Genomic DNA, 17697 nt, shown 5'->3' with positions numbered 1-17697 from the left:
TTAAAGCCTGAGAGAGACAAAGACACAGGTAAGATGCTTTAAATTAGTTCAACAAATTTTCAGAGCCTGAAAAGCTTCTACTACAGTGATAAACCATAGAGATTACGCTGGTATAATCTTTAACAAGTTAGTCAAATTAGGCTGGAGGTACAAAAAGCCCTCAACTTTTAAAAGATCTTTCCATCCCTCCCTCCCTCCCTTCCTTCCCTTCCTCTCTCCCTCCCTCCCTCCCTCTTTTTCTTCCTTTAACTCAGGGCCTTACACTTGCTAGGCAGGTACTGCACCACGTCAGACATGACCCCAGCACTAAAAACTTAGAAACAGAGAAACATTTTCATCTCTGCCAAAAGTTTAATCTATTTACGATGCAGGGGTCTCAGGGTCCTTCAAAAGAAAAACTAATAACAACAACCAAAAAAAAAAAAAACCCACAGAACAACACAAATTCTAGGATCCCCAGCAAGGCTTTTCCAAGAGGCAGCCACACCAGACTGATCTCACTTTGTTACAGGAAGGTTGTTCGTGTAGTGATCTAGAGAAATTCTTTAAGCTGGGAATATTTTGAATTCAGAAAACATCTCAGTATCTCTCATACCATCCTAGTAGATTTATATAACATAACAAGCTGTAGTGACTGCACATTAGCAACCTGGATACGCAACAAATTGGACAACTACTGTAGTTAGTCTGAAAATAAGTCAGTTCTAGATTTCTATACTCTTTCTCTCTCTCTCTCTCTCTTTCTCTCTCTCTCTTTCTTTTTCTTCTTTTGCCAGTCCTGGGGCTTGAACTCAGGGCCCAGGCACTGTCTCTGAGCTTCTTTTGCTCAAGGATAGCACCTGAGTCACAGCACCACTTCCAGCTTTTTCTGTTTATGTAGTACTGAGGAATCGAACCCAGGATTTCATGCATGCTTCAAGCACTCTACACTAAGCCACATCCTAGCCTCCTATACTTTAAAGATTACCGCAATAGGGATGACCAACCACCACTTAAGTTTCAAAATATAACCACGCCTACCTTAACATCAAACTGAAGAATTCAATTACAAACTCAGAATACTGCATAAGGGTAATAGAAGCTAATATACTCTTACTTTGCAGAGATACAACAGTGTCTGGATGATGGACAGAAAGAATATTACAACTGGGAATACTTGACATATTCTAGAGCAAAAAAGAATGAACACTCACTGTTACAGTTATACAATCACTAAAAAACTATGTGAGTCCAAAGCACAGCCTCAATAAATAAAGAATATCATTGAGCTTGGGAGAGAAATTTAGGAGGGTCACAGTGGCTATTTATAAATATCAGCAATATCTAAAAATAGACTGAAATTATACCAATATTTTGAGGTTTTCTGTGTGCACATGTGTAAGCATGCATGTCCATTGCTAAATGGTTGTTATAAGACTACTTGACATAAAAAACTTACTAGAGGAGCCTGCTACATAAAACAAATAGTTTATCTTAATAGTAGAGGAAGAAAATGAAGGAACTAGAAGGTATCAAGTATACCAAGTATTTTTTGTGTGTGTGTGTGTGGGGGGTCAGTCATGGGGCTTTAACTCTGGGCCTGGGCAACTGTCCCTCAGCTCTTCAGTTCAAGGCTAGCACTCTACCACTTGAGCCACAGCGCCACTTTCAGTTTCCTGGTGATTAATTGGAAATAGTCTCATAGACTTTCCTGCCCAGGCTGCCTTTGAACATAATCCTCATCTCAACCTCCTGAGTAGGTAGGATTATAGGCATGAGCCACCAGCACCCGGCTAACCAAGTATTTTTGTATGTTTTGTTACATTACAGAATTCATAAAATAGGAAGTATCCTTCTGTTTCATATGAACCAATAAAAGTTCAGAGATACTGTCACAAAAAAGATTTACATTCACAATAAAACAAAACATTTTGGGCAAAGATGTATAGCCTATACCCAGCTTAAAAATGTAAGTACTACTAGGAAAGATGAGGAGACAAATAGAAGGGATGACACCAATCACAACGCACTATACTCATAATCTGACCCACTGAATTGATATCATTTTGTACAACTACTTAACTTTTTTTTTCGTTGGTTGTGAGGCCTGAACTCTGGGCCTGGGTTCTGTCCCTCAGCTCTCCAGCTGAAGGCTAGCACTCTACCACTTGAACATCAGCCCCACTTCCGGCTTTTTCTGCTTATGTGGTACTTAGGAATCGAACTCAGGGCCTCATGCATGCAAGGCAAGCACTCTACCACTGAGCCACCTTCCCAGCCCCACTACTTAACTTTTTAAAAAAGTAAGTATTTACTTAAATTTTGCAAAGGGCTTTGTTTTGCTTTTGTTGTCAGATAGCAGAGGAAAAGAAATAAGAGAATAAAAGAGACAATTATTTTCTATGGTCAAAGTCTCTTATTCTCAGTCCTTAGTGCTCCACTGTCAGCATTCTGTTCAACATTTTATTGGACGTTTTAGTGAAGAAAATGAAATAAAAGATCTTAATTGGAAGAGGAGAACTATTCACAGGTGACATGATCATCCATTGGAAAAACCTCACAGACTACAGGAAATAACCAAACTGATGTATAATTTCAGCAAGGTAGCAAAATTTAAGATTTGCATATAAAAATCAACTACATTTCAGTATACTACAAATAAAAAACTGGAAATCAAAATAAAAATGAAAATACTGAGGGGCACCGGTGGCTCACACCTGTAATCCTAGCTACTCAGGAGACTGAGATCTGAGGATTGTGGTTCAAAGCCAGCCTGTGCAGGAAAGTCTGTGAGACTCTTTATCTCCAATTAACCACCAGAAAACCGGAAGTGGCATTGTGGCTCAAGTGGTAGAGCGCTTGCCTTGAGCTGAAGAGCTGAGGGACAACGCCCAGGCCTAGAGTTCAAGCCCCATGGAAAAAGAAAAAAAAGAGAGAGAAAGAAAATACTTTACAAAAGCATCAAACAATCAGAAACTTAAAAATATGTTTCAATGCGTATGTGCATCTGACCATACAAAATAATATTTATTGAAATGAACTACAGGAAAGGGAAACAAGGATTTTTTTTCTTTTTTGCTGTTTTTGTTCTTTTGTTCTGTTTGTTTATATGTCTTTGGGAATGTAAGGGGAAGTACAGAAATGGACAAAGGGTAAATAATTGCAGCAATGGTATTCACTGATGTTATGCTGAAAATGAACTATACAACTTGTAGGTGAGGATGAGGGAGAAAAATTGGGAAAGAGAAAGGGTGACACTGTCCAGAAACAAATGTACTATTTTCCTGACGTATGTAACTGTAACCCCTCTGTACATTATCTTTATAATACCAATAAAAAATTGTAAGACTACGTTTGACAACAGATGTACAAGATCTGCAAACTGAGAACGACAGAGCACTGAAGACTGGAACAGATCAAAATGCTCAGTATTGCTAAGATGACAGCTTTCTACAAACTGATCTATAGCTTCAACTAGATACACACAGCCTTTGTTTTTAAACTGACAAGCTAATTGTAAAACTTAGACGGAAACAGGAATAGCCAAAACAATCCGAGGGGACTTACACTACCTGGTTTCAAGGACTATAAAGCTATAGTTATCAAGAGTGTGTTTGATGCAAAGAACAATGGAGAGAATAACATTACAGACTATTAAAGAGATCAAAAGAGACTCACACTTAACATGGTTAGCTGTGTTTCCATAACTCTGCTAAAGCACTCAGATGCTTTAACAAATGGATTGCCAAGTACAAGGGAATAGGTCATGATCCCTTCCCTCACCTCATATACATATAAATTAAACTCAATATAAGGGTGAGGAGAGTAAGGGTGAATAGAATGAGTATGATTGGAATATGTTTAATATATATATGGAAATATCACAATGAAATGTTCCTTGTACAAATTATGTACGCTAATAAAAAAAAATTTTTTTTTGAAAAATCAATGCAAAAGCCAGGCACCAATGGCTCACACATGTAATCCTAGCTAGTTAGGAGGCTGAGATCTGAGGATTGTGGTTCAAAGCCAGCCTGGGCAGAAAAGTCCCCATGAGACTCTTATTTCCAATTAATCATTAAAAAACTGGAAGTAGAGCTGTTGCTCAAAGTAGTAAAGTGCTAGCCTTGAGCAAAAGAGCTCAGGGACTGCACCTAGGCCCAGAGATCAAGCCCTACAACCAACTAAAGAAGAAAATAAAAAATCAATATAAAATGGATCATAGCAGTTGAGCATAATGACATACTCTATTAATTGCTACTCAGGCAGAGGCAGGAAAACCTAAGTTTGAAGCCAGCCTCAGCTACAAAGAGACACTAAATCTAAGGCCTAAAGCTAAGAGCTAAAACTTCTAGTAGAATATCTCAGTGACTTTAGGTTTGTCAATGATTTAAATATGACCAATAATGCAATACCTACCACTTCGTGGTCTTTTCACCATAGATGACTTCCTTGGAAGACTTAATCCTTTGGTACTAATAACTTGTTTAATGCCTAAGGTACTTGGCTTTTCCTTCAACTGTGTAGCATCTAAAGCATTACTCGGCTCAAGTCTGGGGCAATAATTCTTATGCCAAATGCTACTTCCAGCAGGTAACTTTGGACATGCCTTCTCATTCCAACTATTACTTCTGCAATGGGCAGCCTAGAAAAGTATAAAGAAAAAGGTTACTTGAAGGAGAATATCAACAAATTTCCCTTTATATCAACAAAAGTTTCAAATATATTTAAATTACTCTAAAAAATTCTTGAAGTATCTGTACTGTAATCTTCAACTTTACTAAACCTATAGTTTCCTATGAAACATGTCATACATTCCTAGGTTGGTTCCTCATATAATGAAAGTTAATCCACCTTGTTTGGGTTCGGTTCATTTCCTTCCTTCCTTCCTTTCTCTTTTATTATTTGATGCCAGTCCTGAGCTCTTTCTTTTGCTCAAGACTAGCTTTCTACCACTTGAGGCCCAGCTCTACTTTCAGCTTTTTTTGGTAGTTAAGTTTGGAGGTGAGCCTTATGAACTTTCCTGCCCTGGCTGGCTTTGGACTGTGACCCTCAAATCTCAGCCTCCTGAGTAGCTAGTATTAGAGGCATGAGACACTGGCACTTCGCTTTGTAGTTCATATCTAATAAAGAAAAATACGGGGCTGGGAAGGTGGCTCAGTGGTAGAGTGCTTGCCTTGCATGCATGAGGCTCAGGGTTCAATTCCTCAGCACCACATAAGCAAAAAGAAAAAAAGCCGGAAGTGGTGCTGTGGCTCAAGTGGTAGAGCACTAGCCTTGAGCTGAAGAGCTGAGGGACAGCGCCTGGGCCCAGAGTTCAAGCCCCACAACCAACCACCTCCCCGCCCCCCAAAAAAAGAAGTGTACCAAAAGAAAAATGACAGAAATCTTTTTTTTTTTTGGGTCCGGTTGTGGGGCCTGAACTCTGGGCCTGGGCACTGTCCCTCAGCTCTACAGCTCAAGGCTAGCGCTCTACCACTTGAGCCACAGTGCCACTTCCGGCTTTTTTCATTTTGCTTATGTGGTGCTGAAGAATTGAACCCAGGGCCTCAGGCATGCAAGGCAAGCGCTCTACCACTGAGCCATCTTCCCAGCCCCAATGACTGAAATCTTTTTTTTTTTTTTTTTGGTCGGTCGTGGGGCTTGACTTTTGGGCTTGGGGGTTTCCCTCAGCTCCTCAGCTCAAGGCGAGCGCTCTACCACTTGAGCTACAGCGCCACTTCCGGTTTTCTGGTGGTTTATTGGAGATAGGAGTCTCATGGTCTTTCCTGCCCGGGCTGGCTTTGAACCGTGATCCTCAGATCTCAGCCTCCTGAGTAGCTAGGATTACAGGCGTGAGCCACCAGCGCCCGGCTTCAATGACAGAAATCTTAAAGGGACTCGACATGTTCGGCTTTGTGTACAGATAGATTTGGCGTTACAGGAAACTACTGATGTGGAAACCCAAAAGACAATAAGAAGTACAAAGCTGGTCGACAGGGTAAAGACGGAGGTAGAGACATATAGGATCTCTGCATAAATGGGATAATTAAAGGCCTTAAAAAAGAAATGCGAACAGAAAAGATCAACAGAAATATTAAAGAGACAAAAATTAAGAAATATTAAGAGACAGCATCGTAAGGAACATATACAAATAGAAAACATAGAAAACAGAAATGATTTCAAAGATATATGTCCAGAATGCTCACTAAATATTTCCTGTTAGCAATCAGTAAAGAAGTTTGTGGGCTGGGAATGTGGCATAGTGGTAGAGTGCTTGCCTAGCATGCATGAAGGTCTGGGTACAATTCCTCAGTACCACATAAACAGAAAAACCTGGGAGTGGTGCCGTGGCTAGTGGTAGTGTGCAAGTGGTAGAATGCTAGTCTTGAGCACAAAGAGGCTCAGGGACAGACTCTAGGCCCTGAGTTCAAGCCCCAGGACTGGCAAAAACAAAAACAAAAACAAAAAGTTTGTAAATTTTTCTTCAAGGGTAGTGCTTTGAGGCTTGGACTTTAATAATGCCCAATGTCACCACACCTGAATGGAGTGAGACAAAGAAAAAAAGAGGACCAATACTTGGTATAGCCATATAAAAAGCTCAAATCTAAAGTTTTGATAGTAACTGGTATATCTACATTTTCAGAGAGATAATTTCCCTAAGATGAGGCTGTTTCCAATGTGTGCTTGCACAGAGCATGGACACAGAACGTTTCAAAAATACTTAGTAAATGAAGATTTGCTTTAAATCACATATAACTAAAAAATGCTTTTCTATACCAGTACTTAAAATATTACCGTAGTAATGTCTGGATTGTAGTCATCGATCTGTTCAAAAGTATTTATATCTTTATTTCCAAGTGCTATTTGAAGAGCTACTGCATCATCCACATACCTAGGTTGGTAAGATTAAGGAAAAATGTCTTTGTTGACAACCAAATGTTACTGTACTAAAATAAAAAATTATTTTCTATTGTCAAGAGAAGATCTTAAGAAGTTGAGGATTTAAAGAAGTCTTACTTACATAAGTACTATTATAAACGACAGGTATAGTTTGCTGTCTCTATGTATCCTTGCAGGAGTTGGCCAACTTGTGACACAAAGCCCTGGGTCACCACTTTCTCCTCTTCAAAGGGAGATAGGAAAAAAGTCCTGGCTACCACTTAAGTAACTAAGAGCTCTGAGTCCTTCCCAAGGCCACTGGCCATGAAGGCCATGGGAAGGCATTCTTTCAATGGTGCATTCACCTGCCCAGTACACCCCTCCATACCACAAGGAGTTCTCTCACATGCCACCTTGGGAATGTGCACCATAAGTAAATGACCTAGTGACTGTACCTGTCAAGTCAGTCAAAGTCATTACATGCTCAGCAGGTAAGCCTCAGGTTTACAAAAACCTAGTCTAAAATTTCACTAGCAAGATAATTTAAATGAGCAATCATGGTATTTTTACTATGACAGAGAAGCAAAAAATAATCTGCAAGTTTTTACTACCAGTATCCTTAGAAATATAATGATTTTGTCCACCACCACTACTACTAATGAATAAAGAAGCATAAAGTTCAACCACAGTGGTTCACAAAGGATACTTCCCAGCGTAACTTAGTGTTTCAGGATCAACGTCATCTTCATAGGCGTTCAGAGGGACAAGTTTCCTTTGGACAGGATCAAAAACTAGCTGATAAAGGAAAGTATTATTGGCTCGAATAAATCCTTCGATGTAGTCCTCTGGTACTGTTATATTCATCTTGAGATACTGGCCAATTTTCTTGATAACCTAATAATGGATATAAAAATATTTCATCTGCAATTAAAGATGCATCAACCTCAAGATTAACACTTTCACATTAGAGGAGAATGAGCAGCGACCATAAAAACCAAATTGCTTTTATCAACATAAAAAATTACTTTCATTAGTCAGGCACCAGTGGCTCATGCTTGTAATCCTAGCTTCTCAGGAAACAGATCTGGGGACCAATGTTTGAAGCCATTTTGGTAGGAAAGTTCATGAGATACTTACCTCTCACCTCCAGAAGTGAAGGTATAATTCAAGTGGTAGAGTGTTAGCCTTGAGCAAAACAACCAAAAGAAACAAAACCAAAGAAATAACTCAAAGTTCCAGGACATTCACACACATAACTACATATACATATATGTATACATATACATATACATGCACACACAACTAAAAAAAAAAAACCGGTATCAGCAAACACCCATATCATAGCATTTTAAATTCTCATTTTTTGGTGTTTCTCTTATTAACCCAAAAGACCCAAATTCAACCAAGCATTAAGTTTGTTTCTAACCATGACATAAAAGTATATAATTCATCCTCAAGGTCTATTAAATCCGGAAAACAAAAAATAAATATGAAACCTAAAAACAAAACAAAACAAAATCTTAGTTTTTGTTTTTTTTGATAGTACTGGGTTTTTAATTCAGGACTTAGCGCTTGCTAGGCAAATGCTCTCTCCCTCTTTGCTTTCTTTTTCAAATAGTATCTCATATTTTGACCTAGCCTAAACTTAGCCTGTGATTATGTCTTCCCACTTATGTCTTCCACATAGCTGGGATTACAAATTCAAACCACCACACCCAGCTTTAGTAGGTGAGAGGGGGATCTCACTTTTTATCCAGACATGCCTCAAACTGCTATGCCCCCTATTGCTAGGCATGAGCCACTACACTTGGTTAGATCCTATTTTTAAAAGTCAACATTCTAATTTCTGTTACGATGGTCTCTTACGGCTGGAATACTAAACATCACCCAGTCACTGATTGCACAATGTTTTGATCTGTAACAGAGTGCTATACAAATATGGCCCCATAGACTATACCGCACCATCATAATCTGTGTAACACAACCCCATCATTAAGCAACACGTAACTATATTACACTCACAGACAAAGGGAAGTTCTAGAGACCACAGACTAGTGAACCCTATTTCTTGACTCCCTTCTGGGCCTATATCTATAACCTAGAGTTCAATTACACTCACTACATTTATCCCTGAAAACCCATGTTGAGTACTCTGTACTCTTGGAAATAGAATATGAAGTTTCTCCTCTGTAACTTTAAACGTTTTAAGAAAACTATCAAAGGGAGGTGGAGAATAAGCTTTATTACTTTTTTTCCTTTTAAGGTAAAGGTACCAGAGAAACTCTGGTAATGTTTGAGTTCCCCAGTGGATCTGTACTAGCTGATATCAAATGAGATGAATGGAAATATACAGGAGAATCTTGCAGTCTTTATGAAGTCATGTTTGATGTGCAGTAAATGTATAACTCCTCTGATAAATTTTAAGTTTTGAAAAATATGGTTATTTTCATGCAAGTGTATAGTTTATGTTAAAGTATATGTTTATTCTTAAGTTTAAGTGAGTTAATTTAAACTTTATTTTAATTTCTAATTTAGTGAATATAATTACCTATGATATGCATAAAAAATTATTAAAATAAGCTTTTTTTTTTTCTTTGCTGGTCCTGGGGCTTGATCTCTGGGCCTACAATCAGCTTTTAAGATAATAGGAATTCTTACACCAAAATATTTGAGAACTGCTACTACCCGACAATAGGACAAAAATCACAAGATTCTGAGCTTAGCATTAATTCTATCCCAGTTCTTTTGTCCTTAAATCTAGTCTTTATTTTAAAAATTACCATGAATTTGTTAGCTGTTGAAAAAATTGTCCTTGCAACATTTATTGGTTGTTAAAAGCAAAGTTGTAGCATTTTTGTCATTTTTCTCCTTTTAATAGCATTAACACAGACTTTTTATATCACGGAGTATTAAAGTTTATCACCTAAACATCTGAATGCTTCAGAAATTGGTAGCTCTGGTAAGTCACTCTTACCTTTACAATATCTGGATTGTTAGCCAGTCTCAGTACTTTGCATGCCTTTGCCAGTCCAATTCCACGCAGAGATGAGAGGTAGTCACAGCCTGAAAGTATACACATGTAACGGAATTTCTCTTCAGTGAATACATCTCCAAGCTGCTTGCACATTCCTAGCCGAGCCTGATCAATCTCTAGGCCATTTCCAAACTGGTCCATTTTTAAAATCACCTTCAAAAAGAGATGAAATTGTTAATATTTATAGAGAGGTCACTTTCGTTCATCATTATCTAATCAACAGTTAATAATCCTAAGAAAATTTTCTCTTTCTGAAAAGAGCACTGAGATCTAGGAGGCATAGACAGGCAGCTTGATTACTATGAAATCTGCAAGTAAACTGAAGCACAGAGCTAGACTTACAAGGGATACAGCCAGGATCTGAGTGTCCCAAGTAGGATAAATAAAGCCCTTCTTCCACCTGTCTACCTTCACTGTAGAGCTGTCATGATAAGAAATAGTAATACATACAAAAAGCACTTTGCTATATCTTATTTGACATTTTAAGGTAACCTTTCCTCATTAATGAACTAATACACATTTATGGCATGAACACTGGGATACATTGAAACTCAAGAAAAAAGCAGAAACTGTCATGTCTCACTATCAGATCAGTTACTCCCTATTAACCTCTTGATATGGATACTTCTAGTCAGCTATGAACGTATGGACACAATAAATATTATAGCTATTAATACTACAGTTTCATATCTTAATTTCTCCTCTTATTATCATACTAGAGTTTCCATATAGTTTTTATTTATTTTGGTAGTATGAAGGTTTGAACTTAGGGCTTTGCATATACTCAGCTTGCTTGCTTCAATGGTGAGCTACCATCTAAATCACACACCCAGTATTACTGCTGGTTATTTTAGAGATAGAAAACTAGTATCCTTTCTGCCCAGACTGGCTTTGAAACTTAATTGTTTGGATCTCAGCCTCTTAGCTAGGATTCTTTCTCTCCATCTAGCCATCTTGGCAGCTGCTTCCAGTTGGGAGCCTTCTCGCATTTAAGACAGGAAGATGGTGGCCACACAGAAGACCAAAAGTCTCTAGAGTTGATCAAATCTAGCCTCCAACTTGTTATGAAAGGTGGAAAGTATGTGCTGGGTTACCAGCAGACTCTAGCAAAGGAAATCGGTTATCCTTGCCCACAACTGCCCAGCCTTGAGGAAATCTGAAATAGAATACCATTCTGTTTGCCAAAACTGGTATCCATCACTACACTGGCAATAATATTGAACCGGACATGGCATGTGAGAAATACTACAGAATATACACTGGCTATCATTGATACAGGTGATTCTGATATCATTAGAAGCATGCCGGAACATATTGGAGAAAATTAATAGTACATAATTCTTCTTTAATAAAACTTGCTAGAGCTGGTTTAAAAACAAAACAAAAAGTAGCTAGTATTATAGGTGGCAACTATTGGGGCTTAGCTCTGTTACAATTTTATAAATAATCTAAGTATCTATATAACATTCCATTGGTAAATAAATCCATTAATTTGCCTAACATAATTGAAAAGTATAAGGTATGTATCATCATTTTTTTTTTTTTTTTTGCTTTAACTCTGGGCCTGGGCACTGTCCCTCAGCTCTTCAGCTCAAGGCAAGCACTCTACTTCTTGAGCCACAGCACCACTTCCAGTTTTCTGTTGGTTAAGTGGAGCTAAGAGTCTCATGGATGTTCTTGCCAGGGCTGGCTTTGAACTGTGATTCTCAGATCTCAGCCTCCTGAGGAGCTAGCATTACAGGTGTGAGCCACCAGTGCCCGGCTTGTATCAACATTTTAAAAAAGTAAAATTTTAAGTGTGCTACTAAAAAAATTATAGACTAAGGATATAGCTCAGTGATTGAGCTCTTTCCTTGGATGTGTAAGGGCATGGGTTCCATTCCAGAAGACAGGCAGGCAGGCAGGCAGGCAGGCAGGCAGACAGACAGACCAGACAGACAAGAAGTGGGGGGGCGGGGGGAGCGGGGGAAGGAGGCAGGCAGGCAGGGAGGGAGGGAGGGAGAGAGGGAAGGAGGGACGCAAAGTTTTAAAACCTTTTCACAAGAAATGGTAAGGAAGTTTTAAAACAAAATTTTTCACAGGAAATGGAAACTTTTTCACAGGAAATAGAAAGAATGAAGGAACAAATGAAAGAAAAAAGAAAGGAAGGAAGGTTAAGGAAGAAGAGAAAGGAAAAGAAAAGGAAAGAAAGGGCTAACTCTAATAAAGTAGTCAGGTCACTAACATGAAGCTGCAAACCTTTCTGCATATTTTACATAATAACAAACACTATAATAGGGGTAAATGAACACTTAATAGATACAAATTGAAGCTATTAAATAAAATACTGCAGGAATAATTTTAGCTCCTTGTTTTACTGCTTTAAAATTTTGTTTTTTTTAAATTTTGAATTAGCCGGGCGCCTGTAATCCTAGCTACTCAGGAGGCTGAGATCTAAGGATTACGGTTCAAAGCCAGCCTGAACAGGAAACTCCATGACTTTTTTTTTTTTGGGTCCGGTTGTGGGGCTTGAACTCTGAGCCTAGGGGCGCTGTCCCTCAGCTCTTCAGCTCAAGGCTAGCGCTCTACCACTTGAGCCACAGCGCCACTTCTGGCTTTTTTCTTTTTGCTTATGTGATGCTGAGGAATCGAACCCCAGGCCTCAGGCATGCAAGGCAAACGCTCTACCACTGAGCCACCTTCCCAGCGCCTCCATGAGACTCTTAACTCCAATAAAGCACCAGAAAACTGGAAGTGGCACTCTGGCTCTAGTGAGAGGGCTCACCTTGATCTGAAGAGCTCAAGGACAGCACCCAGGTCCAGAGAGTTCAAGCCCCACAACCGACTAAAACTAAAACTGTTATTATAAATGTAATAGAGGGAATACATTTATGTAAGTCAGAATACATCTTTTGGACAATGTCACCTGCTCAAATTATAGTGAGTACAAAGTCTTGCCATGTAGCCTGGGCTAGCCTGGAACTCACTATCCTCCTGTTCGCCCCCCAAGTGCTGAAACTGTAGGCATGTCCAGATAATTTAACATAACTTCTATCCACATAGAAAAGATAGGGGTGTGGCATAGGGGCAGAACACCTGCCTATCACATACAAGTTCCTGAGTTAAAAAATTAGGATATAGTACTTTCAGGTGAATACCTTCTTACAGCCAAATGCTAAAAGATCAGAGTCTTCTGTAATGACGGCTTGTACAATGCCAGCTTTGTTAAGATAGGCCAACTGAGCATCCGCTTCATATGGAGCCACAAGGCAATCAACTCCCTGAGACCGGGCAGCCTGTGAGAGAGACCACAGTAAACCTTCAGCACAGCACCCACAGGGCCCCGAACAAGATCTGCAGCAGGCTCATTTTACAACTAGCGTCAATATGACTTGCTGGTCTCTTAAGTTTCCTATTTTTTGGTTATAGCAAAGTTCATACCAATCACACAGCCATTAAGCAAAGTCTTAAAAAACAAACCAAGAACACAAAAAACAAACCAGCCAATAAATATAAAGACAAATTGCTACATATTCCAAAATGGGAAAATGCCTGAGCCACAAACAAAATTAGTTCAAATCATAAAAAAACGACCATTTTAAGAATGGCTCCGTTACCATAGTATACATTGGAGTTTTGCACATATTTTCCCATTAGAGGCATTCATAAAAATATATACACTAAATTCTATTTTAAAATCAGGGGAAATACTTTTAGAACAATTGTTTATCAGGAATCTGAAAACAAATTTCCTGTTCCAAATTCTAGGTATTTGCATCCAAGGCCCAAGGAACTCCTTCAGGAAGTTAAGGAAAGGCAAAACAGAATGAAGATGCTACTAACTGTTAGGTTTTTGTGACCACATAGAGTCCACTGTTTTTCTCCTGTCCTTTTCTTTTATAGCAATGTCCTCCTCAGCAGGCACTAGTGACTCATGCCTACAATCCTATTTACTCAGGTGGCTGAGCTCTGAGGACCACAAGTATGAAGCCAGCCCCAGCAGCAAGAAAATCTGAGACTCTTATCTCCAATTAATTACCCCAAAACCAAAGCGCAGCTGTGGCTCAAAGTGGGAGGAAAAACAAAAAACTCAAGGACAATGTCTAGGCCTATTTCAGGCTCCACAACTGACAAATAAAACATAAATAAGAGAATTTCAGTTCTTGTTTTAGGTTAGAAACTGGATGGCAGGACTGAATGCTAAAAAAGTTGAGCCCCACCCCCTTTAAAACTACACTTGTACTAATCGTAATGAACAAGCCTAGCCAAGGGATAACTCGGGAGTGAGACCGTAGACCATCGACACTAAGATTTAGGGTGACGAGGAAAGAAGTATCTAAGTAGGAACTGATTAAGAGGAGTGCAAACCTCTGAGAATCTGTCCTTTCCTTCACTAAAGAACAACACACGGGTGGAGTTTATCGATACACATTCCTTACCTCAAAAGAACCTTACTTATTGTTTTAGAATTTCTCCTCTGGAAACTATTGGGACTCTTCTGCCTCTACTCTATTTGAGATTAGATCAATTTTCCTCCTATGATTTCCTTGCCCTTCCATGAATAAACAGCTTATGTGAACTTAATCGTCTGTTGCAGCTTTCCTTTTCATTGGCTTACTTTGATTACTTTGTGGGCCATAGCATGTGTGATATTGATGGCACGGGTAAAACATTCTCGGGCTTCTGAGACTTTCCCCTCACGAAGAAGATGCTTTCCCTTAAGAAGATTGCTTTGTCGTCTTCTGCAAGGGAAGAATATCTCTCTTTAATATATAAGAAATTACAGAAACTGATTTAAAAAAAATCACAAAACAAAACTGTAATTAATGTCATTTTTCTAGAATGAAGACAATTGATTCATTTGAAAATGAATATATATTAGATGCTTGGAAATATTAACCCAGATCCTATGGGATTCTAGACAAAAAGAACAAGTGATTCATGACATATACATGTGTGTGCAGGCACGTTTACTGTCACACTTCTACAACAATGCATAATGTCAAAACAAAGTATAGTAGCTAATATATTTTATTTTATTTTTTGGTCGGTCTTGGGGCTTGAACTCTAGGCTTGGGTGCTATCCCTGTGCTCTTCAGCTCAAGGTGAGCACTCTTGAGTGCTTGAGCCACAGTGCCACTTCCAGTTTTCTAGTGGTTTATTGGAGATAAGAATTTCACGGGACTTTCCTGCCCAGGCTGGCTTTGAACTGTGATCCTCAGATCTCAGCCTCCTTAGCAGCTAGGATTACAGGCGTGAGCCACCGGCGCCCGGCTAGCTAATATATTTTAAAGGCTGCAATAATCTAACACAAATCAAACACTAAAGGAAATCTGTTCATGTAATAGGCTATAAACACATTTCAAAAAATTAAGACTTTAAAAACTGGGTATTATTTGGCCTGTAGTATCTGGCCTTAGCACAATGAAGTTAGATGTTAATCAAACCAACTTACTCTCTTCTAGATCTCTCCACTTCCTTTTTAGAAGGTAAAGTACAACCATCAAATATAAGAATAGGCTTGATCCCATGAGACAGTAGCATATTTACAAATTTCATACAAAATCCCACATACCTATATGGAAAAAGAAAAAAACAAATTTAAGAGCTTTGCATCTCAATATTTTAAGAACAGATGAGACAATTTGGGGAAAGTATTTCGTTTTGTATTTTAAAACCTTCTCACAGGAAATGAAAACTTTAACTTAGACCTGGGTTCACATCCATCTTTTATGATCCTCCAAGCCTTGATTTCTGCATCTATGAAATAGAAGGGTTTGAAATCCTTTCTGATTCTCTTTTTTTTTTTTTCTTTTGGTCAGTCATGGGGCTTAAACTCTGGGCCTGGGCGCTGTCCTTGAGCTCTTCAGCTCAAGGGGAGTGCTCTACTACTTGAGCCACAGCGCCACTTCTGGTTTTCCGGTGGTTAATTGGAGATAAGAGTCTCACAGCCTTTCCTGCCTGGGCTGGCTTTGAACCACAATCCTCAGATCTCAGTCTCCTGAGTAGCTAGGATTACAGGTGTTAGTTACCAGCATCCGGCTTGATTCTGATATTTTTATTGTTCCAAATCTACTGAAAACCTGAAAGAATAATAAACACTTGATTTTTCCAATAATATGCTATCATAAACAAGAAATTTAACAGTGACAAAAGAGTATTACCTAATAGTCTACACAAAGAATTTGTCTAGCTGGATGTGGTGGCTAGCGCCTACAATCCTAGTTACTTGGGAAGTGGAAGTTAGGGGAATCTCAGTTTGAGGCATGGGCATCAAAGTTTGTAAGACTCCATTTGCACCAAGAGCTGGGTGGCATGTGTTTGTCATCTCCAGTGACAGGAGTTGTACAAGCAGAAGGATGGCAGTCCAGGGAGCTTGGGCATAAAGCAAGACTCTATCTTGAAAATAGCAAATACAAAAAAAGGCCCAGAGGTATGGCACAAGTGACAGAGTGTCTGACAAGGCCTCTGTTGAAAGTTCCAAATATTTTTTTTTTTTACTTCAATGAACATTTACTAAGCACCTACTATAGGGAAAGTCCTGTGGATTCCATTTCTTGCCTTGTAATGATGAAGGATATTACCTGTATTATTAACAACTCATCTAATCAGTCAAAAATCAGAATTACACCAAAAAACTGAAGAAATTCGCAGGAAGAAAACATCAAAAAACACTCAAAGTAGCAATGAAAAACTTGTAGTCTAGCTACAGTTGCAAGTTTGTTCAAAGTACTAGTAGAAACAAAATTACTTTCAAAGCATTTTCTTAGAAGAGACAGTCCAGCAGGTGCTTAGCATCCATGAAGCCCTTTCATTCCCAGCACCTCCCATCGCCACATTTCAGCAGCTAGAGTGGAAGAAGAACCCAGTCTCCTCAGATGCTACAAATATTATTGTTACAGGTACTTTTGACTTTGTTAACTTGACAGGCCTCAAAGGCCCAAACATTTGTTTAGTCCATGACTAGACCTTTTCCTGAAAACAAGCAGGATTAACATAATTTACCTACTTGGTCTTATGTTTAAGTAAATCATGTTAAGATCTGTGAGTTTTCCCTCCAAGAAATAAATTACATATTGTGAAAGAAAACAAATCATCATACTGACTAAATCTCTGTGAAAATATCTGTCTAGAAATTACTCTTGTTTAATACTTCTACTTGAACAATAGAGGGCATCAGCCTAGTCAACCTGCCTCAAGTGATGTCACATGGCTGAGAATGGATGTCAGCATGGACTGTAAGTTGAAAGAAGTCAGAATATACTATTCTTGTGCTTCATTTTGGTAACATTTAGCAGTGTGTTGACTGCACCCAAAAATCATTATGGATTTTTCAAACCATTGTGAAAATGCTTATCTTAGGTGAAGATTAAAGTTGATACTGGGAGCCCGCATCTATCTATTCAGGAGGCTGAGATCTGAGGATCATGATTCTAACTAGACAGCAGGAAAGTTCATGAGACTCTTACCTCCAACCAACCAGCAAAAAGCCAGAAGTAGAGCTGTGGCTCAAATGGTAGAGCACCACCCTTGGGTGAGAAAACTAAGGGACCGTGCTAAGGCCATAAGTTCAAGCCATAGCACCTGCACAAAAATAAACACAGAAAAAGAGAGGGGGGGGATAGGAAGGGAGGGAGGTAAAAAGAGAGAAAGAGAAAAAGAGAAAGAGGAAAGCAGGAAGGAAGGTTAGTTGATAATTCTTCATCTTTCTCCATTACTGTCCTGATATTTTGGCTTATTACTAAGAATAAAAATCCTATATCATAGAAATATTTTTTTGGGGGGGTCTGGTCGTGGGGCCTGAACTCTGGGCCTGGGCACTGTCCCTCAGCTCCTTCAGCTCA

The 17697-nt window shown here is 38.9% G+C and overlaps 1 protein-coding gene across 1 annotated transcript in view; it reads right to left on the bottom strand.

Annotated features, from left to right (window-relative positions):
* The window catches only part of Exo1 (exonuclease 1), a 40095-nt gene that overhangs the window by 20771 nt on the left and 1627 nt on the right, over window positions 1–17697 (bottom strand). Inside the window, exons 3-9 of the mRNA XM_013021760.1 lie at window positions 15309–15428; window positions 14472–14595; window positions 13012–13149; window positions 9815–10027; window positions 7547–7734; window positions 6757–6853; window positions 4399–4624 (exon numbers count right to left, since the gene is read on the bottom strand). Coding sequence (XP_012877214.1) covers window positions 4399–4624; window positions 6757–6853; window positions 7547–7734; window positions 9815–10027; window positions 13012–13149; window positions 14472–14595; window positions 15309–15428 — 1106 coding nt within the window. The remainder of the gene's footprint in view (window positions 1–4398; window positions 4625–6756; window positions 6854–7546; window positions 7735–9814; window positions 10028–13011; window positions 13150–14471; window positions 14596–15308; window positions 15429–17697) is intronic.

This window comes from Dipodomys ordii, unplaced genomic scaffold, assembly GCF_000151885.1.
Source record: "Dipodomys ordii isolate 6190 unplaced genomic scaffold, Dord_2.0 Scaffold57, whole genome shotgun sequence".
Taxonomy (NCBI): domain Eukaryota; kingdom Metazoa; phylum Chordata; class Mammalia; order Rodentia; family Heteromyidae; genus Dipodomys; species Dipodomys ordii.
Note: the sequence above shows the minus strand (reverse complement) of the source record. Positions and strands in the feature narration are given on the sequence as shown.